The following is a 27,021-nucleotide window of genomic DNA, read 5'->3' as shown; positions in this document are numbered from 1 at the left end:
TGTGGCCACAAGATAGGACAGTACAGATATAAATCCACCTATACTCTTCAACCTAGGAAACACAAAAATCTTTCCCTACGCTTTTCCTGAACCTCCAAGTGCACACACTCCACACCTTGAGACCAAACTAACTCCACAATCTTCTTCTAGCACCAATCCTCAACATCCCTCAGCATAGCAGAGAAAAAAAATAGTAAAGGGATAGCACCCCAAGCCTAGTAGGCCCGGGAGCTCTACGAAATCCCAGGCAGGTCCATACCTCTATACTACTCTAAGTCAGAGCTGAACAGTATCCCAGCATGGGGTAAAATCATAGTAACAGAACAGGATCCCAAGCATTGCGGTCCCATAGGCTCTCCAAAGTCCTGGATCCAGTGCTTCCATACCACCCTAAGTCAGAGTTGGACTGTGTCCTAGCAGGAAGAAAAAATAATGATAACACAACAGGGCCCCAAGCCTCACAGTCTACAAAAATCTTTATAGGAATTAACACAAAGTCTTTGGATGTGGTGGGATAAACTAATTGGACCAAGGAAAAGGAGTCTGGGAAGAAAGACAGGGAAGAGCTTAGTGGAGGGGGCTTTGGAGGCTGGTACACAATGAGGAAAAAAGACCTAAATTAGGGGTGAGAGTGTTTTAGAGACCCTATCACGGGGAGATGAGAAATTGTACCCATGTGTCAACAACTGCACTATAAACCACAAGCAATCTTAAAAAATGATTTTTAAAAAATGGCTACCAGGAAAAGAGGAATTGAACAGGCAATGAGCTATAACTCAAAATTAAAACTATAATAAAACCAAACCAAAAAAAGCAAATAATAGTAATAATAATAATTAATACCATTATTTCCCAACCTTGGAAGATTTCACCTCACTGCTATACCCTGGGATTTCCCCTCTCCAGAGGCCTACCCCACTAGGGAAAAACAGAAACAGGCTGGGGCTGTAAGTTGACCTGTCAATGTCCATGTCCAGTAGAGAAGCAATTACAAATGCCAGAACACCCACCTTCTACACCCCATGAACAATGTTAATCCATACTCCTAGAGGGGTAAAGGATCAGGGAAGAAGACCAGAGGGCTCTGAACCCCAATTCCACTCATTCCTGAAGTGTCCATATTCAGGAATCTTGCTTTTATACCATTACTGAAAGGGAAGCAAATCTACCCCTACCCTACTAAAAAAATTTATTGGAGGATTAATGTTTTACAGTAAATATAATAGTTTGTACATGCATAATATTTCTCAGTTTTCCACAAAACAATACAACCCCCACAAGGTACTCCTTTGTCATCTTGTTTCAGGACCTGTATATATATATATACCACACTTGCTTAGCCACTCATCTGTTGTTGGACACCTGGGTTGCTTCCAGGATTTGGCTATTACAAACTGTGCTGCTAAGAACATATGTGTACACAGAACTTTTTGGATGGGTGCATTTGATTCCTTAGGATATACCCACAGGAGAGAAATTGCTGATTATAGGGTAGGTCTACTTCTAGCCTTCCGAGAGTTCTCCAGACTGCTCTCCATAGAGGTTGGACCAATTTACATTCCTACTAGCAGTGCGGGGGGAGGGGGGGCTTCTTTTATTTATTTATTTATTTCCCCTTTTTATTGCCCTTGTTTTTTATTGTTGTTTTAGTTGTTGTTGTTATCTATGCTGTCATTGTTAGATAGGACAGCAGAAATGGAGAGAAGAGAGGAAGACAGAGAGGGGGAGAGAAAGATAGACACCTGCAGATCTGCTTCACTGCCTGTGAAGTGACTCCCCTGCAGGTGAGGATCCAGGGGCTCTAACCTGGATCCTTATGCAGATCCTTGTGCTTTGCTGTGCTACAGCTGGACTCCCGCAGGGGGGCCTGCTTTCCCCCCACAACTCCTCCAGCATTTGTTGCTGCTATCTTTTCTGGTGTATAACATTCTCATTGCATTTCTGACAATCAGTGACTTGTAGCATTTTTTCATGTCTTTCTTTGCCTTTGGAATCTCTTCTGTAGTAAATATTCTATCCATGTCCTCTCCCCATTTTTGGATGGGGTCATTTGTTTTCTTATTGTTGACTTTGGCAAGCTCTTTATATATTTTATATAGTTTGGTTACTCGCCTCTTATCTGTTGTATGTAAAGATCTCCCATTCTGTGAGGGGTCTCTTTGTTTGGGTAGTGGTTTCTTTCACTGTGCAGAAGTCTTTTAATTTGATATAGTCCCATTGGTTTATTTTTTGCTGTAGTCTTCTTTGTAATTGGATTCATTTAATTGAAGATGTCTTTAAAATTTATGTGGAAAAGAGTTCTGCCAATATGTTCCTCTAAGTATCTCATAGTTTCTGGTCTAACATCCAAGTCCTCGATATACTTGGAATTTACTTTTCTGTTTGGTGAAATATAGTGGTTCAGTTTCATTCTTCTGCTTATTTCAACATATTTTTTTTCCAACACCATTTTTGAAGAGACTCCCCTTTCCCCATTTAATAGTCTGGGAACCTTTGTCAAAGATTAGATGTCCATAGGTGTGGGGTGTACTTCTGGGCTCTCAATTCTACTCCACTGGCCAGTGTATCTATTCACGTTCCAGTACCAAGCAGTTTTGATTACAGTGGCCCTGTAATACGATTTGAGATCTGGGAGTGTGATGCCTTCAGTTCTGTTCTTTCTTCTCATGATTGTTTTGGCGACTCTAGGTCTTTTCAGGTTCTAGATAAACATCTGTAGCTTTTTTTTTTTTTTCCTATTCTCTGAAAAAACGTGCTTGGGATCTTGATGGGGGTTGCATTTTTTTTTTTTTTTAAGTTCTAATAGGAGGTGAGTCTGGACATAAATCTCCTTAAAGGTTCAATCTGCTACCAGTTCAACATTCATAGTCTGGAGTCCACAATAACAAGTTAGTTAATTAAACCTTGGCAAGGATGACTTGTGACATTTAGTGCAGTGACATTTATTAAAAGACCAGGTGGTGGCTCCCTAGTAGAATGAACACATTACTATGAGCAAGAACCCAGATTCAGGTCCCTGATACCTCCCTGTAGGAACGTGGGTGAGGGGAGATGTGGATAGAGATGGGAGAAGCCTTACATATAGTAGAATAGTACTGCATATGTCTCTTTTCTATTTCTGTCTTTTACCTTCTATCAAAAAGAAAGAGGAAAATATGACCACTGAGAGAGGTGGAATCATACTGGTAGAGGTGGCAACATGAAAGAGAGAAAATAAAAGGAAAGTAGACGGGGGGAGAGAGGGAGAGAGGGAGAGAGGGAGAGAGGGAGAGAGAGAGAGAGGGAGAGAGAGAGAGAGAGAGGAAGGGAGAGTGGGGAAGGAAAGTTTAATGGGTCTTTCTTGGCAATTACTCTGTTTATCACAGACACTGTACTCCTCATGAAATCTTAATGGTAATGAAAATGATTGAGACAATAGAAACATTTTACTTTTCTCTTCTTTCTTTCCTTCTTCTCCTTCTTCTTCTTCTTCTTCCTCTTCTTCTTCTTCTTCTTCTTCTTCTTCTTCTCCTTCTTCTTCTTCTTCTTCTTCTTCTTCTTCTTCTTCTTCTTCTTCTTCTTCTTCTTCTTCTTCTTCTTCTTCTTCTTCTTCTTACTCTTCTTCTTCTTCTTCTTTTTAACAGAGCATTGCTCAGGTCTGACTTATGGTGGTACAAGGGATTGAACCTGGGACTTTGGTGCCTCAGGCATGAGAGTCTGTTTGTATAACCATTATGTTATCTATCCCTGCCCCTTTTTTTTTCTTATTTCTAAACCCGTATCTCTTCAATAAGATTTGAGAGCAATTAAGAATGTGAGGAAATGAATGGAAAGGGAAAATAAAATAGTGCCATAGAGGTCTGTAGACCATCAGCCATAGAATATTCTGTCATTATTAAAAAATTACTCAGCACCACTAAGGCTACAGTTCTGGAGTAGAAACTTCATAGATCATAAAATATGGTTCATTATTTGCAGTCAGGCTTACCTTTCTCTCTCGACTCTCAGAAAGTTGTTGGAAAACATACTGGTTTCCTTGCCCAGTCTTCTGGTCAATGTAGAACATCTGGCATCTGTGACAAGGATCTACCACCTAAGCAGTGAGAAGAGAAGAGATGGCATTGCCTTAAAGTGACAAGATGTTCCCACTATGAGGGGAGAAACCTGGGTCCATGCAGACAGGTTGTGTCCCACAAGTCACTTTAAGACTTGCACAAAAGTACTCTGCTTTCACTTCAGGGAGCCAGAAAGTGGCACATCTTCACAGTGCAAGGTGGGAAAACATTTGCTGTCAGCTAAAAAGCCTATGATTCAGGGTTTTGTCAAGGAAAGAAAGAGTGTTTGTGAATCTCAAAAGGCTTTCAGGGATTCTTCAAGGAAGAAAAGAACTGGTGATTAGAAGATAAACAGCCACATCTAGTTACTGTGAGAAAGTTGTCAGAAAGAAGCTTAGTGTGTGATGTCCTGTGACCCAGCAACTTCACTGCTAGGGAGTTAAGCTAAGAAAAGATCTGGAAGGAAAAGCATAGATTTATGTATGAATGCATTTCTCACATTATTTGTAATGTGGAAAATCTGATAACATCTTAGACATCAAATAGTTGAAAATGGTTAACAAACCACATTACACATTTATTATTGATCATAAAGGGTTTATTATTAACCTAGAAAGAATTTTAAATGTAAAGGCTGGGTGTGGCGCACCTGGTTGAACACATATGTTACAATGTTCAAGGGCCTGAGTTCAAATCCCCAGTCTCCACCTGCAGAGGGAAAGCTTCACGAGTGGTGAGGCAGGGATAAAGGTGTCTCTCTGCATCTCTGCCCCATTCCTTTCAATCTCTGGCAGTGTCTATCCAATAAAAATAAAGATAAAAACACATTTAAAAAGAAATGTAAATATAAGGAGAAATACTATAAACATTGTATTATCTTTATTTATTCAATAGAAATAGCCAGAAATAAAGAGGGAAGGGGAAACAGAAAGGGAGAGAGAGGTAGAGAGAGACATCTGCAACACTGTTTAACCACTCACAAAGCTTTCCCCCTTCAGGTGGGGACCATGGCTTGAACTAGGGTCCTTGCACATTGTAACATATGTGCTCAACCAGATGTGCCACCACCTGGCACCAAAATATTTATTTTTCTTTTTCTTTTTTTTCCCTCCAGGGTTATTGCTGGGCTCCAGGGTTATTGCTGGGGTCCGGTGCCTGCACCATCAATCCACCGCTCCTGGAGGCCATCCTTCCCCCCTCTTCGTTGCCCTTGTTGTTGCAGCCTCACCACCATTATTGCCATTGTTGATGCTGTTCGTTGCTGGACAGGACAGAGAGAAATGGAGAGAGGAGGGGAAGACAGAGAGGGGGAGAGAAAGACAGACATCTGCAGACCTGCTTTACCACCCATGAAGCGACTCCCCTGCAGGTGGGGAGCTGGGGGCTCCAACAGGGATCCTTAAGCTGGTCCCTGCGCTTTGTGCCACATGCGCTTAACCCACTGCGCCACAGACCGACCCCCAATATTTACTTTTCTAAGTGAAACAAAAAGGACATAAGTTTATATGTATATTCTTTTTAAAAATTTCTTTATTGGGGGATTAATGTTTTACATTCAACAGTAAATACAATAGATTATGAATAACATATCTCAGTTTTCCACATAACAGGACAATCCACACTAGTTCCTCTGTCATGGTTTTGGACCTATATTCCCCATCCCCCACCCCACCCCCATAGTCTTTTACTTTGGGGCAATACAACAACTCCAGTTCAGGTCCTATTTGTCTTTTCTCTTCTGATCTTCTCCCGTTCTGTGAGGGGTCTCTTGATTTGGGTAGTGGTTTCTTTTGCTGTGCAGAAACTTTTTAATTTGATGTAGTCCTATCAGTTTACACTTGCCTTAGTCTTCTTTGTAATTGGGTTCATTTCATTGAATATGTCTTTAAAATTTATGTGGAAAAGAGTTCTGCCAATATTTTCCTCTAAGTATCTGATAGTTTCTGGTTTAACATCTAAGTCCTTGATACACTTGGAATGCACTTTTATGTTTGGAGATATACAGTGGTTCAGTTTCATTCTTCTGCCTGTTTCAACCCATTTTTTCCAATACCAATTTTTGAAGAGACTCCCTTTTCCCAACTTAATAGTCTGGGTACCATTGTAAAAGATTAGATATCCATAGGTGTGGGGGCATACTTCTGGGCTCTCAATTCTATTCTACTGGTTAGTGTGTCTATTCATGTTCCAGTACCAAGCAGTTTCAATTACAATGGCCCTGTAATACAATTTGAGATCTGGGAGTGTGATGCCTCCAGTTCTGTTCTTTCTTCTCATGATTGGCAATTCTAGGTCTTTTCTGGTTCCAGACAAGCATTTGTAGCATTTGTTCTATTCTCCTAAAAATGTGGTTGGGATCTTGATGGGTATAGTATTAAATTTGTAGATGGCTCTGCGGAGTATATTTATTTTACTGATGTTAATTCTTCTAGCCCATGAACATGCAATATCTTTCCACTTCTTTATCTTTTTCTATTTCCTTGAGTAATGACTCATAATTTTCAGTATACAAGTCTTTCACTTCTTTGGTTAGACTCATTCCTAGATATTTTATTGTTTTTGTTGCTACAGTAAAAGGAATTGATTTCTGGATTTCAACTTCTTCTAACTTAGTGTTAGCATAGAGGAATTGCACTGACTTTTGAATGTTAATTTTGTAGCCTGACACCTTACTGCATTGCTTGATGATTTCCAAAAACTTCTTGCTGAATTCTCTAGGTTTTTCTATGTATACTGTCATGTCATCTGCAAATAGGCAGAGTTTGACTTCTTCTCTTCCAATCTGTCTCCCTTTAATTCTTTGCTCCTATACCTGATTGCTATGACAAGAACTTCCAACACTATGTTGAATAGTAGGGGTGACAGTGGGCAGCTCTGCCTAGTACCTGATCTGAGGGGAAATGCTTCCAGTTTTTCACCATTGAGTATGATGTTGGCTGTAGGTTTGCACTATATAGACTCCACTATCTTCAGGATATTTCCATCTATTTCCAATTTTTATAGTGTTTTTGATCATAAAGGGATGTTGTATTTTGTCAAAGGCTTTATCTGAATCTACTGATATAATCATGTGGTTTTTGGTCTTGCTTTTATTGATGTGGTGGATCATGTTGATTGATTTACATATATTAAACCAACCTTGCATGCCTGGGGTAAACCCCACTTGGTCATGATGAACAATATTTTTAATATAGTGCTGTATCTGGTTGGCTAGAATTTTGTTCAATAATTTAGCATCTATGTTCATCAGAGATATTAAACTATAGTTTTACTATTTGGTTGTATCCCTGTCTACTTTTGCTATCAAAGTGATGTTGGCTTCATAGAAGCTGGAAGGAAGTATTACTGTGTCTTCCTTCTAGTAGAGTTTTAAAACTAGAGGTACTAACATTTCCTTGAAGATTTTGTAGAATTCATTTTAAAACCATCTGGTTCAGGACTTTTATTCTTGGCAAGGTTTTTTATAACTGTTTCAATTTTATTAGCTGTGATGGGTCTGTTCATATTATCTAGATCCTCTTTATTTAATTTTGGAAGTTTGTAGGTATCTAGGAAATCTTCCATTTCTTCCAGGTTCTCTAGCTTGGTGGCATATAGATGCTCATAGAAGCCTCACATGACATATCGAGTTTCTGTGGTGTCTGTTGTGATATCTCCTGTTTCACTTACAATCTGATTTATTTGGGTCTTCTTCCTTTTTTTTTGTGTGAATCTGGCTAAAGGCTTGTCAATTTTCTTCACTCTTTCGTAGAACCAACATTTACTTTTGTTAATCTTTTGTATGGTTTTCTTATTTTCAAAGTTATATATTTCTTCCATAACTGTAGTTACTTCTGTCTTTCTAGTTGCTTTAGGGGCCCTTTGTTCTTCTTCTAGGTCTTTAAGGTGTACAATCAGGTTGCTTATATGTGATTTTTCTTGTTCCTTAATGTTTGCTTGTATGGCTATGAACTTCCCTTTCAGTACTGCCTTAACTTTGTCCAAAATATTTTGATAGATCCTGTCTTCATTTTCATTGAACTCTTGAAACATTTTGATTTATCTTTGACCCAGTAATTATTATGTAGTGTACTGCTGAGATTCCACATTTCGGGACTATTGCCAATTTCATGATTATTGCTAAGTGTTAGTTTAATTCCACTGTAGTCTGAGAAGATCCTTGGGATGATTTCAATGCTCTTGAATTTGCTGGTGCTGTCTTTGTGGCCTAACATATGGCCTATCCTTGAGAATGATCTATGCAGACTTGAGTAGAATGTGTATTCCAGTTTCTTGGGGTAAATGATTCTTAAAATGTACAATAGTTCTAGTTTACCTATCTCCTCATTTAGCTCCCTTATTTTTTATTGACTTTCTGCCTGGATGATCTCTCAAGTTGAGAGAGTGGAGTATAGAATTCCCCTACTATGACTGTGTTGCTGTTAATATATTGCTGCAGCTCTTTCAGTAGATGTTTGATGTATTTAAATGGCTTCTCATTGGGTGCATAGCTGTTAATAATTGTTAAGTCCTCTTGATTGACTGATTCTCTGAGCATTAAGTAGTGTCCATTCCTATCTTTTTAAATCTTATCTATTTTAAGACTATCATGTTAGATATGAGAATAGCTGTTCCAGACCTTTTTTGTGGGCCATTAGCTTGTATGATAATTTTCCATCTTTGCACTTTGATTTTGTGATTATCTTGCTGAGTTAGGTTGGTTTCCTCTAGACAACATTTTGTTGGTTTGTGTTTTCTTATTCATCTTCCTACTCTTTCCCTTTTCATAGGTAAATTCAAGCTACTGACATTTATTAATATAATCAATTGAAGATATTTTGACATCATTATTGTAGATTTTTAGAGTGTTCTGATATAGGGCATATTAATGGTTTGACTGTTAATAGGAGACCTTTCAGAACTTCTCAAGCAGGCTTGGTGATAGTTGATTCTTTCAGCTGTTTTTGTCTGAGAAGGTTTTTATGCCACCATCTAGTCTGAATGACAGTCTAGCAGGATACAGTAGTCTTGATTGAAAGCCTTTCTCATTGAGCACTCCATAAATATCTTGTCATTCTCTTCTTGCCTTTATAATTTGTGTGGAGAAGTCTGCTGCTAATTGCACAGGTTTTCCTGTCGGTGACTGTTTTTCTCTTGCAGTCTTCATGATCCTTTATTTATCTTTATTTCTTTCCATTCTAACTATGATGGGTCTTGGTGTCTTTAAGTCTGGGTTAATTATGTTTGGGACCCTCTGGACTTCTTGCACCTTTACGTCTTTTATGCTTTCTAGACTAGAGAAGTTCTCTATTATTATGTCCTGAAGAATGCTTTCTTCCCCTCCCTCTCTTTCTTCCTCTGATAAGCCAATAATATGTATATTATTTCTTTTGAATTCATCCCATATTTCTCTTTTGTTGTTTTCAGTATTTCTTAATCTCTTTTTTTTTGAGATTTCTTACTTCTTTTTTAGTTATCTCTAATTCATCCTTGATCTTGCTATTTGTTTTAGCCTCATATATTCTTTTTTTTTTTTCTTTTTTTTTTCAGGGGAGAGCGCGCACGCAGTCCCCCACTATCACAAATTATGCAGTCGAGTTTCCTACATTTGGGGAAATCGCAGAGGTCAACAAGTTCCAAGTGCAATGAACGAGTCTCACCCTGGGAAAACCACCTGCTTGATCATGGTTCTTCCACTGCCAGGTAAGTATCAGCCTCATATATTCTATTATTTCTTCCCTCTAATATTTTCTTCAGTTCATCTATTTTATTACTTGGTTTGGATAATGTTTTAGCTTGTTAAGCTAGTTGTGTTCTTAGCTATTTCAGCTTTCAGCTCTCTAATTAACTTGAGACAATTAGTGTTTTATTCCATGGTCTCATTCCTTGTTTCTGCATTTTTGAATGAAAATTCTTTCAAACTCTTTATTCATTGCTATGACTATTTCCTTAACAAGCATTTGGATGTTGACCTCATTATTCTGTACTTCAACCTTTGGGGGGATTTTAGCTGGACTTTTACCTTAGTTCATTTTCCCAATATTTCTTCTCATTGGTTTAACCATTCTATTTATTATGTTATGAGGTACCTCTCTCAGTACTTTTCAAAGTACTGATCATTCTTGCTTGGATTGACTTGTGTCTAAGTAAGGTACTTAAAGATTTCACAGTTGTGGAAATTAACAGTTGTTTCAATATTATTTTAATCCCTGAGTTGGAGCACAGAGGCTGTTAAAAGCCTCTTTTGTTCTTTCTCCTCCTTGTAGTCTATAGGAGCCTGAGGCCTTTTAACAGGCTTTTTAGGCTTCTTAGCTTAATCCTTCACTCCTGACCAAGAGATAAAGCATGTTAGGGGAGAGTTAACACAATGGTTATGCAAGGAGACTCTCACACCCCAACACTCCAGGCTCAATTCAGTTTTTCTGCAAACCTGGGCAGCACTGCTGGACTCTGTGAGTTTCTAAACAAGTCTCATTTACAGTCTGTAGGTTCTGAAGCAATTATTCACCATGTTCTCATCAGGAGAACAGTGTAAAAAAGGCTCCCATTATACAGCACCACTGCTAGGCCACCAAGGTGTAGATCTTGTCCTGAGTTTCCTGGTTATTTTTCTGTTCCCAGATGTCAGCACAGGGCCTCCCCGCTGCTGCTCCAGCCTCTGAGGGTAGTAGCAGTGGATACTCACAGTTGCATTCGGTCAGTCTTAGGGGAGTCCTCTCCTCCCTTCAGCAGTCTTCTTGTTGGTAAAGCAGACTGGAGGTTGTGCCTCAACTGGTAAACTGCTGGACTGTTATCAGCCACTCAATCTCTCCTTATCCTCCTACCTGTCCACAAGCCACACATTTGCAGTCACTGGTGGTTTGGTGGGTTCCTGATGCCATTCTAGTCCTGCCTTGTTGTGTTCCCAGGTGGTCTCCCTTGATATTTCTAGTTGACCTGGGAAAGGAGAGGAGAGGAGATGAGAGGAGAAAAACACAGTTGCATATATGTATATTCTTTTCCCCTATTTCTTTCTTTCTTTCTTTCTTTCTTTTTTTCTATCCTTTTTTGTTGTTTTTTCATTGGAACCAGGGTTATCACTAAGGCTCAATGCCAACATTATAAATCCACTGCTTCTGGGTGGCCATTTTTCCCTTTTTCTTTTCTACTTTATTGAATAGGACAAAGAGATTGAGAGAGGAGGAGGAGGAGATAAAGAGGGGCAAATAGACCCCTGTGGACCTGCTTCATTGCTCATGAAGTGTCTCCCCTGCAGGTGGGGAGCGGTGTTTGAACCCAGATCCTTGCACATAACAAGAAGCGCCATTGTCTGCCCCCAAGAAGCATCTTTTAGATATTTACTTTTTTCTCATTGTGTAAAAGTGTGTTTTCCTCACTATACAAAAATGTTACAATGCCTGATTTTGTAATATTTCATTGCATATTTACTTATGTATTTCTGTGACAGATTTCTAAACATGAAAGAATTGGTCAATAGCAATTACTGATATTGTTTAATGAAGAACCAAATAACTATTTACTGCCTTCTGGATGATAGAGTACATTGTTCCTAAGTGTAGAAATGGTCATAATGTGGTTCCATTATAGTGAGTCTACACAATTGGCTAATGATATTGTTAATTACTATTAATTTTTGTAATTAATAGTAATTAATAATTAATTCCACTACTCATTATTAATAATTGTAATCCCAACTAAAGCACTGGGAATATTCTATGCAGGTAACCCATCTTTCTGTCTCTAGATATTTCATTTAATATTTTATTTGTTGACTAGAGACAGAAACTGATAGGAAAGAGGAGATGGAGAGAAAAGAGACATCTGAAGCCCTGTTTTGTGGTTTATGAAGCTTCCCCTGCAAGTAGGGAGCACCTCCCCCACCCCTTCCATTTTATTTCATTTATTTCTTTCTATTTATTTATTTATTTTTCCTTTTGTTGACCTTATTTTTTATTGGTGTTGTAGTTATTATTGTTGTTGTTATTAATGTTGTTGTTAGATAGGACAGAGAGAAATGGAGAGAGGAAGGGAAGACAGAGAGGGTGAGAGAAAGATAGACACCTGCAGACTTGCTTCACCACTTGTGAAGTGACCCCCTGCAGGTGGGGAGCCAGCCGGGTCTTGAACCAGGATCCTCACACCAGTTCTTGCACTTCTCACCACATGTGCTTAACCCACTGCACTACAGCCGGACTCCCACTTTTTTTTTCCTTCATGGTTATTGCTGGGATCAGTGCCTACGATACAAACCCTCTGCTCCTGGCTGCCATCTGTTTTCCATTGCTGTTGTTGCTGTTATTGTTGTTAGATAGGACAGAGAAACTGAGAAAGGAGAGGAAGAGAGGGGGGAGAGAAAGACACCTGCAGACCATCTTCGCTGCTTGTGAAGTGACCCCCCCCCCCTGCAGGTGGGCAGCCAGGGTGGGCATGGGGCTCAAACCAGGATCCTTGAGCGGGACGTTGCACTTCACATTATGTGCTCAACCTGCTGTGCTACTTCCTGACCCCCTCCATTCTATTTTTTTTTAATCTTTCATGCCACTCATTCCCTAAACAACTTATATTATTAAGCACTGTCTCTTGACCAGGATTATTCCAGGCCCCAGAGAACAGTAATGATTTGTTCCTTACTCTGCTGAAGAAATAAGCAGATACTGTAGAGCACATGACTGTCTGGTGAGTCAGGAACAAGTTTTCCTGACAGCTGAGTTGAGACCCTGGAGAAGCTGCAGGGTGAGAATATTAGGAAAGAGGTATGACAAGGGCAAGAGCACTGAGGCGGCAAGCTTGCCTTGTTTTGAGTGGAGAGAATAGGCTAGTGTGTGGTGACGACAAGGGCAAGAGCACTGAGGCGGCAAGCTTGCCTTGTTTTGAGTGGAGAGAATAGGCTAGTGTGTGGTGACGCTATATGCCCCGACACCGTGCTGACGTCAGCCTTGACGACAGAAGGCTGATACAGCATGCAGTGATCTGCCCAGGTGCATGGTGGACTGTAGGTGAATCCAGACTGTGCTGATATGCAAAGCATTGTGGGTAGGCTGAATAGACTTAAAAGGACAGCAGCGGAAACTCTCACTCTCTTTGCCTGTGGCTTCTTCTCCTGGTCAGAGCATCTTGGCGGTGGTGCTCCAAGCATCCATCTGCCATGTCTACTTCTCCTGGGAACTGAACATGTGTGATTCTGCTAGCTGGTAAACTTTTAGACCCCTCTACAGCCATGAGCAACCTTTACCAGAGCTTATAATTGTTTATCTTATGGGACAAAACTTTGACAACCATATTCAGACTTTATAGACCTAGTGTACACTTAACCCTTGATGATAAGAGCTTATTTTGCCTTTTACATGTTTCACCCTAATAAACCATGTATTGTTTAAACCAGTTCCCAGCTCCCTGCTGTGAGTCCTTCTATGTGCCTCAAGCAGCAGCCCTGACCCCCAAACCTATTTTTAAGTTAATTTACAACACTAGTGGAGCAATAGGTTAGAGCAACAGAGACACAAAGATGAACTCAGAGGAGTTGGAGAAGTCAGCAAGGCCGGTAAATCAGACTTTACATCCTCCAGTAAGAAATGTTGATTTGAGCTGAAGACTTCCTCACATCTTTGATGTTCACAACAAGGGTGGCAGAGCCCAGTGCCTGAGAAGAATCAATTCCCATAGTGGTGCCTCTGAACTACCAGTTTCTTCCAGCTGCCAGCAAGTCAAGAAGCTTGAGTCTGGCAGGGAGATAGAGTGGCCCTGGTCACTGAAGGAACCTTGGGCATCTAGGTCCTCCTCTCTAAGATCCACGCAGCTAGAAAAATCCAGTGACTTACTGGACTTCTGGAGAATGAAGTTCTCATAGACATAGTATTACAAAGAAAAATAATTTTGGCTTAAACACACTGATGAGGTAGAGATAGCTTTGAGTCTGCCATCACCTCTATGGACATAGTCTCTCTAAAAGCCACAGACAAGTTGAAGATTTGCTTACCACTGTCTTTTAAAAAAATTTTTATTATCTTTATTTATTGGATAGAGACAGTCAAAGATCAAGAGGGTAAGGAGAGATAGAGAAGGAGAGAGAAAGAGAGACACCTGCATCCCTGATTTACCGCTTGTGAAGCTTTCCCCATGCAGGTGGGGGCCAGGGGCTTGAACCTGGGTCCTTGTGCATTGTAACACTCACTCAACCAGGTGCACCACCACATGGGACCCCTTTCCACTGTACTGTCCTAGAATGGAGGTCAATATTCACTAGCTACCCTCAAGGAAGGATGACAAAACCTCCTGGAACTCACCTGGAAATGCAAGGATCCAAATGAAATTTTATTCCACTTCTCTTCTTCAAAAACCCTTGTTCCACTGGGAATAATATTGACATGGAAATGCAAGATGAGCTCTTTTATTGGCAATAGCTCCTCCTCTCCATTCTCATCGCTGATAATGTACCAAGAAGGGAAAGGGGAGACAAGTGGGTTATTGTAATGCTTGAGTATAACTGACACTTGACTCATCAACTTCATCTGAATCACAAACTGGGTATCAGAACAAGGTTTTCCCAACTGCACAATATACTCTCTCCCCTAGAATAAAATTATCTGAAAATGTCTCATACAAAAAAAGCAGATTAGGGACCAGGTAGTAGCACACCTGGTTGAGTGCACATTACAGTACAGTGCTCAAGGACCTGGGTTCGAGCCCCTGGTCCCCACCTGCAGAGAGAAAGCTTTGCAAGTGGAAGCAGTGTTGCAGGTGTCTCTCCATCTCTCTCCCTCTCAGTCTCCCCTACTCTCAATTTCTGGCTGTCTCTATCTAATAAATAAAGATAATAAAAAAAGTTTTAAAAGCAGATTGTATGAATTCAATATACTGAGTTCAATAACAAGTGTGGGGGTGGGGGAAACTGTGGCCTTCAATGGGACTAAGAGAAGATACAGTGAATGTCTCTAGGGTACTGGAAATGCTCTCATTTTGGTCTGGTCATATGAACATATATATAGAAACTCACTGAGCTGTGTTCTGTACTTCTGCATTTTGTTGTACCATAATAAAACATGTTTTAAATGTTCTATTGATGGCTGGGAGCTGCGGAGAATTCTTGGGCATGACTAGAATTTGTTTCTGTGCTAGTACTGGGGAAATAAATCAAAGGGCCTTGCAGTTGCATCCAATTTCCTATGGGTGGTGAATGACATATGAATCCCAGACCAGAATAATCAAGTCTAATTTTTCCACTATTGGCAACTCCCAGTCTACAAGGGTACAGCTATCTTGGATGAACTGAGAAGGTGAGTGCTTTCCATTCCTAAAACCCTCCAATCAGATTTACACTCGAGGCTCTATGGCCTCCCTTTGTGCTTTGTAAAAGGAAAATTTTTATGTCCAAAAGCTTTCATGGTCAGCATGTGTTTAATAGAATTCACCAGGAGTCAGGCGATAGTACAGTGGGTTAAACACAGGTGGCGCAAAGCCTAAGGACCAGTGTAAAGATCCCAGTTCGAGCCCCTGGCTCCCCACCTGCAGGAGAGTCACTTCACAAGTGGTAAAGAATGTCTGCAGGTGTCTATCTTTCTCTCTCCCTCTCTGTCTTCTGCTCCTCTCTCGATTTCTCTCTGTCCTATCCAACAACGACGACATCAATAACTACAACAATAAAACAACAAGAACAACAAAAGGAAATAAATAAATAAAAATAAAAAATAGACTTCATAAAATTCTAATGTAGAACATTAAGATTCACCAGTCAAGGCCTCTTAAATACTAACCATGTCTGTTTCTCTAACCTATAACCACCAACCCTGTCCACCTCTGCTTATAGTCCTATAAGCAGATTTAGAAGCAAGTAGCAAGAACCAACTAGCAAGAAACCTCTGGAAACTAGGATTGTAACAAGCCTGCCCCCATTACTTTCTGGGCAGAGGACTGACCACCCAGAGACCATGTACCTACACCCCATTTCTAAGGAACGTTAGCTGGGCTACAACAAGAGAACACCTTGTGTATTTTTTTCCAATGACTTTAAACAAGAATTACTACAAATGGATTGTCTTTGACTGTCTTGGGACTTCAATTTCCTCTGAAGAGCAATAGGCGGTGGTGGTGAGTGGGAGGCCCACCAAGACCCTGCCTGGAGATGACTGCTTGAAAGAGGTCTGAGTAGAAATGAGCAGGCAAGGCTGTTAGCTATGTCCAATGACAATATTTCCCAGTCATTTTCTGCACTCAAAATGACTCTGGAAGTAGGACAAGGCTTCTAGGGAACTGAGGTTCAGCTAGAGGATGGGGAATGAATCAGGTCAAGTTGGGAAAAGTAAATGAAAGTAAATGTTGTGAAATGGAACAATTATAACAGGAGCTGGCCTCCCACCTATGAAGATGATTATTATCCAAAGACAAGAAATAAATGTTGACAAGAAGGTGGGGTGAGGGAACCCTTCTCTGCTGCTGCTAGGAATATGAAAGGGAGTTGTCATTATGAAAAACAATATGTGGACTGCTAAAAGCAAAAAGTCATATGATCTCACACACAGAAGGGAAGAAAAAACTAATGTGAAGGGATGCATGCAACCCCATGTTAACTGCAATTTTATTTACACTAACTTATATCCGGAAACAAACTGAGTGTCCATCAACTGACAGGTGGCTAAAGATGTGGGGGAAGGATGCACCTGGTGAAGCACATATATCACCCTGTGCAAGGATCCTGGTATGAGCCCCCACTCCCTCTGTAAGGGGGATGCTTTATGAGTAGTGAAGCAGATCTGCAGGTGTTTTTCTCCCTCTCAATTTCTCTCTGTCCCTTCAAGAGAAAGAAAGAAGGAAAGAAGAGGAAAAGACAGAAGAAAAGGAGAAGAAAAGGAGAAGAGAGGAGAGGAGAGGAGAGGAGAGGAGAGGAGAGGAGAGGAGAGGAGAGGAGAGGAGAGGAGAGGAGAGAGAGGAGAGGAGAGGAGAGGAGAGGAGACCAGGGTTAGGTGGTATTGCACTTAGTTGAGTGCACATGTTACAATGCACAAGGACCCAGGTTTGAGCCCCTGGTCCCTACTTACAGGGGGAAAGCTTTGTGAATGGTGAATCAGAGTTGCAGGTGTCTCTTTCTCTCTCTATTTCCCCCCTTTCCCACTTGATATCTGGCTGTCTCTACCCAATAAATATAATTAAAAATAAATATTTTTAAAAAGAAAATAATAAAGAAATGTGTTATAATGTTATAATGCTCAAGGACCTGGGTTTGAGTCCCCAGTGCTTCATAAGTGTTGAAGTAGGACTCCAGGTGTCTCTCTGTCTTTCTCCCTCTCTATATCCCCCTTCCTCTCAAATAAAGGTAAAAAATTATATATATATATGTATATATATATATATATATACATATATATATATATATATAATCACTACTTGCAACACATGGATGGACCTAGAGGGTATTGTACGAAGTGAAATAACCCAGATAGAGAAAGAAACACCATATGATACTACCTATGTGTAGTATATAGAAAAAACACGTGGACCATGTAAAACAAAAATGAACTTTCAGGCATTAAGCCTAACCAATTAGTGGCTAACAGAATGGAGGAGAATGGCTAAACCTGGGGTGGGGTATATACAGTGATGAATAGAATCACACCTTAGTGAACTGATTATTATTATTTTTGCCAGGGTTATCGCTGGGTCTCAGTGACTGCACTATGAATCCACCACTCCTGGAATCCATTTTCCCATTTTGTTGCTCTTGTTGTTGTTATTGTTGCTATTGCTGTTGTTGTTGAATAGGACAGAGAGAAATCGAGAGAGGATAAGACAGAGGGATGAGAAAGACACCTGCAGACTTGCTTCACCACCTGTAAAGGGACCACCCCACCCCCACCCCCTCACCCCTGCTAAAGGATTCCTACACCAGTCCTTGAGCTTCATGTCATGTGCCCTTAGCCTGCTGTGCTACCACCTGAGTCCCACTGTAGTAAACTTATTATGGCATATTTGCTGATATTCAGTGGTGCATATCTGAAATGGTATGATACTACACTATTACTTCAGGAAGAAAAAAATACCCTCAGGGCCATAGCAGAAGAAATAACATGATGGCTATGCAAAAACACTTTTATGCCTGAGGCTCTGAGGCTCTGTGCTTCCAGGTTCAGTCCCTGACACCACCATAAGCCAGAACTAAGCAGTGCTCCGGTTTAAAAAATAATGGTAAAGAAAAAAAGCAAAATGGGGGGCCAGGCAGTGTTGCACCAAGTTAAGTGCAGATAGTAAGGACCTGCACAAAGATCTCGTTCAAGCCCCCTGCTCCCCACTTGCAGAGGGGTTGCTTCATAGTAATGAAGCAGGTCTACAGGTGTCTCTCTCTCTCTCTCCCTCTATATCTCCCCCTCCTCTCTCAATTTATCTCTGTCCTATCAAATAAAAAATGAAAAAAATGGCCATCAGGAGCAGTGAATTCATAGTGTGATAAACATTGGAAGTAAAAAGAAAGGAAAAGAAAAAATAAAAAAAGCAAAATTAAAATATAGCTCACTTGATAGAGCCCATGCTTTACCATGAGTGAGAACTTAAATTTGAGACCTCCACCACTGTATGGGAGCACCAGCACAGGGAAAGCTTCACGAACAGTGCTGTTGTGTCTCTTCTCTCCCTCCTCCCCCCTTTTCGCCTCTATCTTAAAAAGAATCCACCAGGAGCAGAAGAACTATGTTGATATGAAATTCGTGGTGGAAAGAAGAGACAGTAAATTGGTGTTCTCCATTAAATACCTGAGGACATCAAGAAGGACCCCTGGGAGATAAAGAGAACTCTCAAAATGACTAATAGTAACTGGCTACAAGAGCCTGCATCACTTTCTGGGGTCCCCGTGCCTCTAAGCATAGGTTCTGTGCTCTGACTCTTGAATCCCCTCCAGGTGGCTCTGTTGGCTATCCCCAAGATAAACAATCTTACCTGGCCTTTAATTGCTGCTGAAGTTCCAAGGCACTGGATCTGTTTATCAGCAGATACTGAGCCTCATTCATCAAAGGAAGGGCAGCTGTTTTGCCAGAAGGTTGATATGAAAAGACAATGGAATGTTTTCACAAGGTTGCTTTCTTGGAATGTAAATAAAGAGTAGTACCATTTTACCTTTTTCTGTCTGGATATTAATGGTTGTCAATTGTCTTTTGTGACTTTTCTCCTCATTAATACTTTATTCTAAATAACTGGCACTAGGTCAGGGAGACTGAAACTTTTCAGTCATCAATACATGTAAAGGGAACAAACAAAATGGGAAAAAATGTAAAAAATAAAGAAAAGAAAATGATGGAATAGGAGAAAACAGTAACTGATTTAATGTTAGAACACTAATAAAATGCATATATATATATATATATATATATATATATCTGAGTCCTTGGGTCATTTTTAAATAAATCATAAAAACTGTACAGACTAGGTAGTACATCTCTAATATATTTATACAGGCAGTGAGATGGAGGCAGGGAGGGCAGAATGTAACTCACCAACTATAGTATGTTTTGCCTTGACAACTACATAGCTTGGGTTTGAAACCCAGTACAGCATGGATCCACAGTACTGAGGGGTAATCCTTTTTGTGCTATTTCCCCCTCTTCCTTTTCCTCCCGCCTCTTCTTCCTTTTCCTCCTCTCTCTCTCTCTCTCTTCTCTCTATCTATACCTTTATCTCTTCTATCTCAGATACAATGAATGAAAACATGGTCCAGGTTCAGTGACATTGCACATGTGAAATGTCCTTATATCATTAAAGGGTGAGGAGAGAGAGATATTTAGGTAGGTTTCATAGATTTAAAATAAATGTTTACAATACTTGTGAATTTGTAATCCTAAGCTACTTATAGGAATATCTATATTAATATTTTTAATATTGAAAACTGTATAAATCTCATCTGTGTTTTTGGAAACACAATTACTTCTTTGAAGTAGATGCACCATTTTGAAATCATCTAGATAACCAAATAATATTTATAGGTATCTTCTTTTTTTATTCTCCTTGACTGTCAAAAATTGTGAAATTATCCTATTACTAGATAAACCTTTATTTTAAAAAGGAAATAACTGTATATCATGTTCTTTAAACCTGTTTAATGACAAAACATGCATTTATATAGTTTATCATTTGTTTCTGAACTTTTTTGGGAGACATGTCCCAGCAACAGATAGACTGATGCCTTGTAGAACCACTGTGAACATAAATTTAGTTTTATATCCTTTTGGACTTTAACAAAAGTATTTGAAAATATACAGGGATCCGAAATTACTATAGAAAACTCAGATTGCTTTGATTTAAATGTCATCATCAAAAGAAAAGTCAGAATTCATAATCCTTGGGTCCAATGCATCTGCAGACTAATGGCATTCAGTATTTCTGAGGTCAGGATTCATACCTGAGTCTGAATCAATATTAATATTTCTACTTGGCTCTTGGTGGATAAAAAATGTTTTCTGCAATGGGGAGAGCTTCTATTACTTTTCCTAAATAGAAATTAGTTCATTACACTTCTTCCAGTTCAAAAATATTATATTAAAATGACTGTATTTACAATTTCACAGTTTGCAAAAGGTGCTTTTGAAAAATGATATTTTAACATTATAGAACTCCATGAATTAACAATGATAGTATTTTCACTCACTTCAATACTCTTGTTCCTTCAAAATCTAAAAGAGCTAAAATGTACTATCTCACTGGTCTTCATAACAGTCCCATTAAGTGTGAATAGATTTTTATTTGATAAATCTTTGAAAAACTTATTTCAGGTGATACATCCTTATTGTCTTCAAAATCATAAATTAATTCAATTCTCAGCCAATCTTCTTTATGAGAATGGACACTCATGAATCACTTTCTCTAAGTATAAACTCAAATATAGAGTTTTTCATAACTTATGTGGATTTTCTCTCCTAAGGAATAATCATCATAGGGTCCAACAGCAGCATGAGAAAATTGTATAGGGAAAATTCTACAAGATTCCCATATACTTCCCTAAATCATCAGTCAGCATCCATAATCTCCAGAGTGTATTGTTGCCAGTAAAGAATAGAAAATAGATAACATGAAAAATGTTAGAAAGTTATATTTCTTCTGCCTTTTGGAGTAAAAGATAACTTTTCAAATCTGAGATAATTTTACAAGCATTAGAAATAGTTTGGACATGAAAAGTATTCAAGAAAAAGAACAATTGCACACTTCTTGTTGTGTACCAGGCAGTACAGTATAACATAATCCTTTTCTATGCAAAGTATCTTCAGTAGTGTCTTATCAGAAAGTATAAAGTTATTTATATATTACGTGTTTTGCCTTAATGTTCACCTCTGTCACTCCTGTCACCTTGTGACATAAAGTAGCTTTTTTTTTTAAATGAAAGAAGTACTTGATTTAGTGGTTGCTGTCTGTAAGAGTATGTAAAGGAGATAAAACTATATCACAAATAAGTTAAACTTAACAAGTTGAATGACAGGTATGTATTTCATGAACTAGCACAGCTCAAATATGTTATAAAAGACTTCCTGGGAGTTGGGCTGTATGTAGTGCAGCAGGTTAAGCACAGGTAGCACAAAGTGCAAGGACTGGAATAAGGATCCTGGTCCAAGCCCCGGCTCCCCACCTCCAGAAGAGTCGCTTCACAAGTGGTGAAGCAGGTCTGCAGGTGTGTATCTTTCTCTCCTCCTCTCTGTCTTCCCCTCCTCTCTCCATTTCTCTCTGTCCTATCCAACAATAATAACTACAACAGTAAAACAAGGGCAACAAAAAGGGAATAAATAAGTAAATATTAAAAAAGATTAATTAAAAATATATAAAAAATGTTTTAAAAAAGACTTCTTATTTTCAAAATATAATTAAAAAAATTTACTTTTTCTCTCTCTTTACATATACACACACAGACACACACACACACACACATACACACACAATTTATTTATAAGAGTGATAGGAGGAGAAAGAAAGCACCAGATATTACTCCGGTACATGTGATGCCAGGGACCGAATTCAGTACCTCATGCTTGAGAGTCCAACACTTTATCAACTGTGCCACCTCCCAGACCATACTCTTTCTTTCTAAAAAGTAAATATAGAAAAATAATATGTGCAGATGATCTCATCAATGTGTCCCAGACCTCATCTTTCCAGAACCCTACCCTACCAAAGAAAGATAGAAACAGGCTGGGGATTTTGGATTAACCTGTCAATGTCCATGTCCAGCAGAGAAGCTATTATAGAAGCCAAAAATACCACCTTCTGTACCCCCAAAAGAATGTTGTTTCATACCCTCTATGGGGGAGCAATGTTATGGAAAGTTGACCAATTACATCAAAACCCCAGGACCAGAGCAAGGAGAGGGGAAAAGGAATGGCATTCAGAAGTAGCAATAAGTGAAGATGCAACTTAGGAAGGGAAGGCACAACCATAGAAAAAATAAGTGCAAATGGGGGTTAGATATCATAGTTGTCATGCAAAGAGACTTTCATGCCTGAGGCTCCAAAGTCCCATATTTAATTCGCCACACCAATATAAACCAGAGCTGATCATTGATCTGGTAGAAATAATAAAGAAAATATATATATTTTTTTATTTAAGAAAATATTAATTAACAAAACCATAGGGTAGGAGGGCTACAATTCCACACAATTCCCACCACCCATTCTCCATATCCCACCCCCTCCCTGATAGCTTTCCCATTCTCTATCCCTCTGGGAGCATGGACCCAGGGTCATGGTGGGTTGCAGAAGGTGGAAGGTCTGGCTTCTGTAATTGCTTCCCCGCTGAACATGGGTGCCGGGATAGCCTGAGGGTACTTCTTTCCGAGCTAGTGCTCTCTGGCTTGGAGAGAACTCAACTGGAGCCGATCTAGGCTGCTGCATGGGAGAGGGATCAGGAACTCGTGCCGCACTAACTTCCGCAGGAGATACACTCTGGAACTCTCAGAGCCAGAAAGCAATTTCCAAGTGTCTTTAATCAGAAGAGCAGCTGTTTTTATACTCTCCAAGTAGGGTGGAAACAGGATGTGATATAGAGAGGGTGGAGAGAAAAGTGACTGGTGAAAATCAGAGTGTGACAAGGAGGGGGCGGAACAGGCGAGAATCCTATCACTGAACCACCAATGCCCTGGATGGAGTGCTTTATGTAAATGTAAAAGTGATTTATGTAAATAGACCAAAGCTTTGAATGGTATCAGTAAATTCCTATATAGGCATATGGTTAAGCAGAAGCCAGGGGGAGGTGGCATACTACCCAACATCTCCCCCTTTCTTTTTAACTATTTGCCATAGTATCAGGAGTGTGGGGCACTTTTTTGGGGTTCTACTGTCCCTCCTTGCTCAACCTCTCCGTGGAGAGAGAGACTAACAGGATTGACACACCCCTCAGGCTCAAGCCCTTCCAAGCTCAACCATATCCTCACAATTCCCCAACATCTTCCTCTTACTTAATGGCCATATAGAACTGGGTCAATGTCTGTAAAAGGATTCATCTCTGTAAGGGGAATAGCAGTGTAGGGGTGAACAGAAACCTGTTGGGAAGAAAGCAGAATGATAGTGTGTAAGTGTCTTCAAAAAGAACTAGCACAAGACAGGGAGGGATAAGTAAGAGTAGCAAGAGACAGAGTGAGCCTGATGGGTGGAGGAGTGGGGGCCTGATAAGCCGAGGGGCTAGAGGGGTGATCTGGCATTGCAAAATCCCGAGGCAGCTGGCGGAAAGTTCTATGAACTGCTACAGTCATTCTTCAAGAAGTCCAGCAGTATAAAAGGAGTGTCCAACAAGTTCTATAAAAGCATCAGTCCAATGTCAACGGCCAGGAAATAAATGCCACACGTCTATCTTGATGGAGGAGGACGGCCACTGGAACTTTTCTTCTCTGTAGAGAGTGACCTGGAACCGCCAAAACATGGTGGGCGAAACAGAAGCAGGAAGAGCAGACACCGATGGTTGAGAGAAAGGCAGTAGGAAAGTCTTGTCCTTTGGAGTCTGTGAATCAGGTTCTCCAGATCGTGTCAGGTCACATCATGGGTTTCAGGGGATGGCTGTAATTGTGGGTGATGTCAGAGGTCAGGGATCCAAGATGGATTTCTGGGGATTCTATATGAGCAGATGCTTCTTTATGCGAAGGCTTGTCATAGCTGTAGTCAATTACTTATGAAAAAACTTTGTAACAAATTAGAAGTTTACTACAATTGATAACTCAATGATTATAATTGGTTTAGGTATCTTTATAATTTTGTGTAAAGGTCATCTTATGTGACCTCATGTAGCAGTCTTTATATAGCAAAATTTTCATACCGAATTTAAGTCACATATATTGATTCTTAACTATTTTTACATTGGGTTTTTAAGCAAACTCAGGTTACTAGAGTTAACACATTTTAGTGACATTTTTTTTTTTTTGGTATATTTACAATATCGGATTGATGCCAAATTTGTTGTGGATTAATTTCCACAAGATAGCTTACAGGACATTTTGGGGGGCCCTCCAAAAATGTCCTGTATAGAGGATTTGTATTTTAACTTAGGAGATGATGAATTGTCACATTGAATATTTAGAGTTTTACCTTAAACATTCAGTTACTTAAATGAATTGATTTTACCTCTTCTCGTAAAAATGTAGCTTCGAAGTTACAATTTAACTGTTAAGTTAATGTTTACCAAACTTGAAACACGCATATTAAACATATAGTTTATAACACACAGGAGAAGAAAAACTTGTAAATAAGACATCATTTCAAATGTGAATTTAGATCTACTGTCATAGTTGAACCATCTTTACTCACACAGTTTAAGACTAAACATTTCATATTGATATCAAGACTTAAAAAAGAAATCAAAAAGGGGGAATGAACAATTTCTGGACTGTTTCTGGACGTCTCCAGAAACCATGGCTGCATCCAGCCGGTTTATATAAAGTCAGTTAACTTTCAGAGTACTCTGAGCACAATGGGTCATACAAAAATTTTGGTCACTCAACTCACTCAATTTTTTTTTCACTCACTCACTCACTCACAAAACACAACTGGCCAGTCATAGCATAAGACATTCATTCGGGGGGGCGGGGGAAGAGTTCTGTGAATCAGATTTTTTTTTTTGATTCTGCCATGCTGTATTATGGATCCTGGGATGCATCCTGCAGCCAACCCTCTTGCAGCCAGTCTTCTTGCAATGTTTCTTGTTCTTCAGGGATATCAGCGCCATCATGTGGGTATTGCCAGACATGGCGGGCAGGAACCCAAACAGGCTTGGAGTAATTTTGTGGAAAAATACATGTGAAACCCCTCCCCATAGTCAACAGGGGGTCAGGTCCTTTCCAAATTTTATCAAGTGGGTCTTTCCATTTGACTTTAATAGCTGGGAGGGTGGGTGGTGTTTGCCAATGAAGAATTATAGGAGGTTGGTCTGAGTTTTTGTAAATATTAAATAGATTTAATGTAGTTAAGGCTTTTGCCAGCTGGATATTAGGGGGGTACATTTCCCCTTTTTCTTTATTTAATTGAGCCTTAAGAGTTTGATGGGCCCTCTCAACAATGCCTTGTCCCTGTGGATTATACGGAATGCCTGTAGTATGAGTAATGTTCCAGAGGGAACAAAAAAATCTTTAAATTGTTTGCTGGTAAAAGCAGGTCCATTATCTGTTTTAAGTTGAAGAGGTAAGCCCATTACAACAAAACAGGAGAGCATATGGCTTATAAGCTTTTTTGAGTTTTCTCCAGTCTGAGCTGTAGCCCACATAAACTTAGAGAAGGTATCAATTGAGACGAACACATATTTTTGTTTGCCAAAGTTAGGTATGTGGGTAACATCAATTTGCCAAAGAGCGTTGGCTTTTAAACCTCTAGGATTAACCCCCAGAGTCTGAATAGCAGGTGTTTTGATTAGACCTGCACAGGAGGAACATGTAGCAAGAATACATTTTAACTGTGGCAGAGGAATATCAGGAAATCGAGCTCGAAGACCTTTAAGATTAACATGGGTTAGGGAATGAAAGTCAGCAGGATTAGAGACAGAGGCTAGGAGAATTCCTGTGGAGGCAAGGTGGTCGGCTGCAGCATTCCCTTTGGACAGGGGACCAGGAAGAGGGCTGTGGGAACGTAGGTGCTGAACATACAGTGGATGGGTTCGAGAACAGAGCATAGAGGCAATTTGAATTAAAAGAGGAGAAAGTGGGTTGTCATCAATTCTTACATAAGATCGAGCAAGCCATGGAAGTAAGTTAACAGTATACACACTGTCAGAAAAAAGGTTCAAGGATTCTGGTACAGCTTTTAATGCAAGGAAAACAGCATAAAGTTCTTTGTACTGAGGGGAATTATCAGGAAGTTCAGTAAAGAGAGGTTTGGGGTATTGCTGGTCTGCATAATATATAAGGGCAGCAGCTCCCTTTTTTCCACCATCAGTGAACACTGTAGGAGCAGAGGGGATGGGATCTTGAGAGAAAAGTTTAGGTACTAGTAGAGGCAACAGAGGTAAAGGAGCTATCAAATTATTAGAGGGAAAATGATTATCTAATTGTCCTGGAAAACCCATTAAAGTTATGGCAAAACAAGAATGGTGGCGTATGAGCCATTCTTTATCAGTGAGAGAAAAGGGAAGAATGATTAAATCTGTCATACGGGGGCGGAGCCAAGATGGAGATCTGGAGACAACACCTGGTGTGAGCTCTGAACAGAAGCAGCTTTCAACCTGAGATTCTTGGGGAGGGTAGGATTTCTAGGCAATCAGTGGGGGGAGCAAGGGGTAGTCAGTGAGACACCAAAGAAGAGTCCTATAACCCAGTCTTGGGCTTGCAAACAGAGGCCATAAAGAACAAAGGAAAAGAGAATCTTTGGCTTCACTATTTCTGAACTCACCCTCCCTTCTCCCCAAAACAAGCTTCCATGGGCTGGCCAGATGCTTGTGGAGCTATTTTATTTACCAATATTTCTGGCTCATCAGTGGTGTCATTCCAAGCCTTTTTATTCTTTTATGAAGGGGGCTGGAACTCTATTTGAGTAGCAAAATACCTGACCAGTCAGGGCCTCAACTATTTACCTCTGGA

At 39.9% G+C, this 27,021-nt stretch overlaps 1 protein-coding gene and 1 non-coding gene across 2 annotated transcripts; both read right to left on the bottom strand.

The window, feature by feature from the left end:
* Positions 1 to 3,901: 3,901 nt before the first annotated feature.
* Positions 3,902 to 19,031, bottom strand: LOC132538181 (molybdenum cofactor sulfurase-like). The gene is made up of 3 exons (XM_060190764.1): positions 18,933 to 19,031; positions 14,297 to 14,435; positions 3,902 to 4,072 (listed from the first exon to the last, which is right to left on the bottom strand). The coding sequence occupies exons 1-3, from the start codon at positions 19,001 to 19,003 to the stop codon at positions 3,902 to 3,904; spliced, it is 381 nt and encodes a 126-aa protein (XP_060046747.1). The 5' UTR covers positions 19,004 to 19,031.
* On the bottom strand, positions 9,561 to 9,724 carry LOC132538341 (U1 spliceosomal RNA). Its single transcript, XR_009549738.1, has one exon. It is a non-coding gene; the product is annotated as a U1 spliceosomal RNA (small nuclear RNA).
* Positions 19,032 to 27,021: the final 7,990 nt, after the last annotated feature.

Source organism: Erinaceus europaeus, chromosome 4 (genome assembly GCF_950295315.1).
Source record: "Erinaceus europaeus chromosome 4, mEriEur2.1, whole genome shotgun sequence".
Lineage (NCBI taxonomy): Eukaryota > Metazoa > Chordata > Mammalia > Eulipotyphla > Erinaceidae > Erinaceus > Erinaceus europaeus.
The sequence above is the reverse complement of the archived record's forward strand: the minus strand, read 5'-3'. Positions and strand labels throughout refer to the sequence as shown.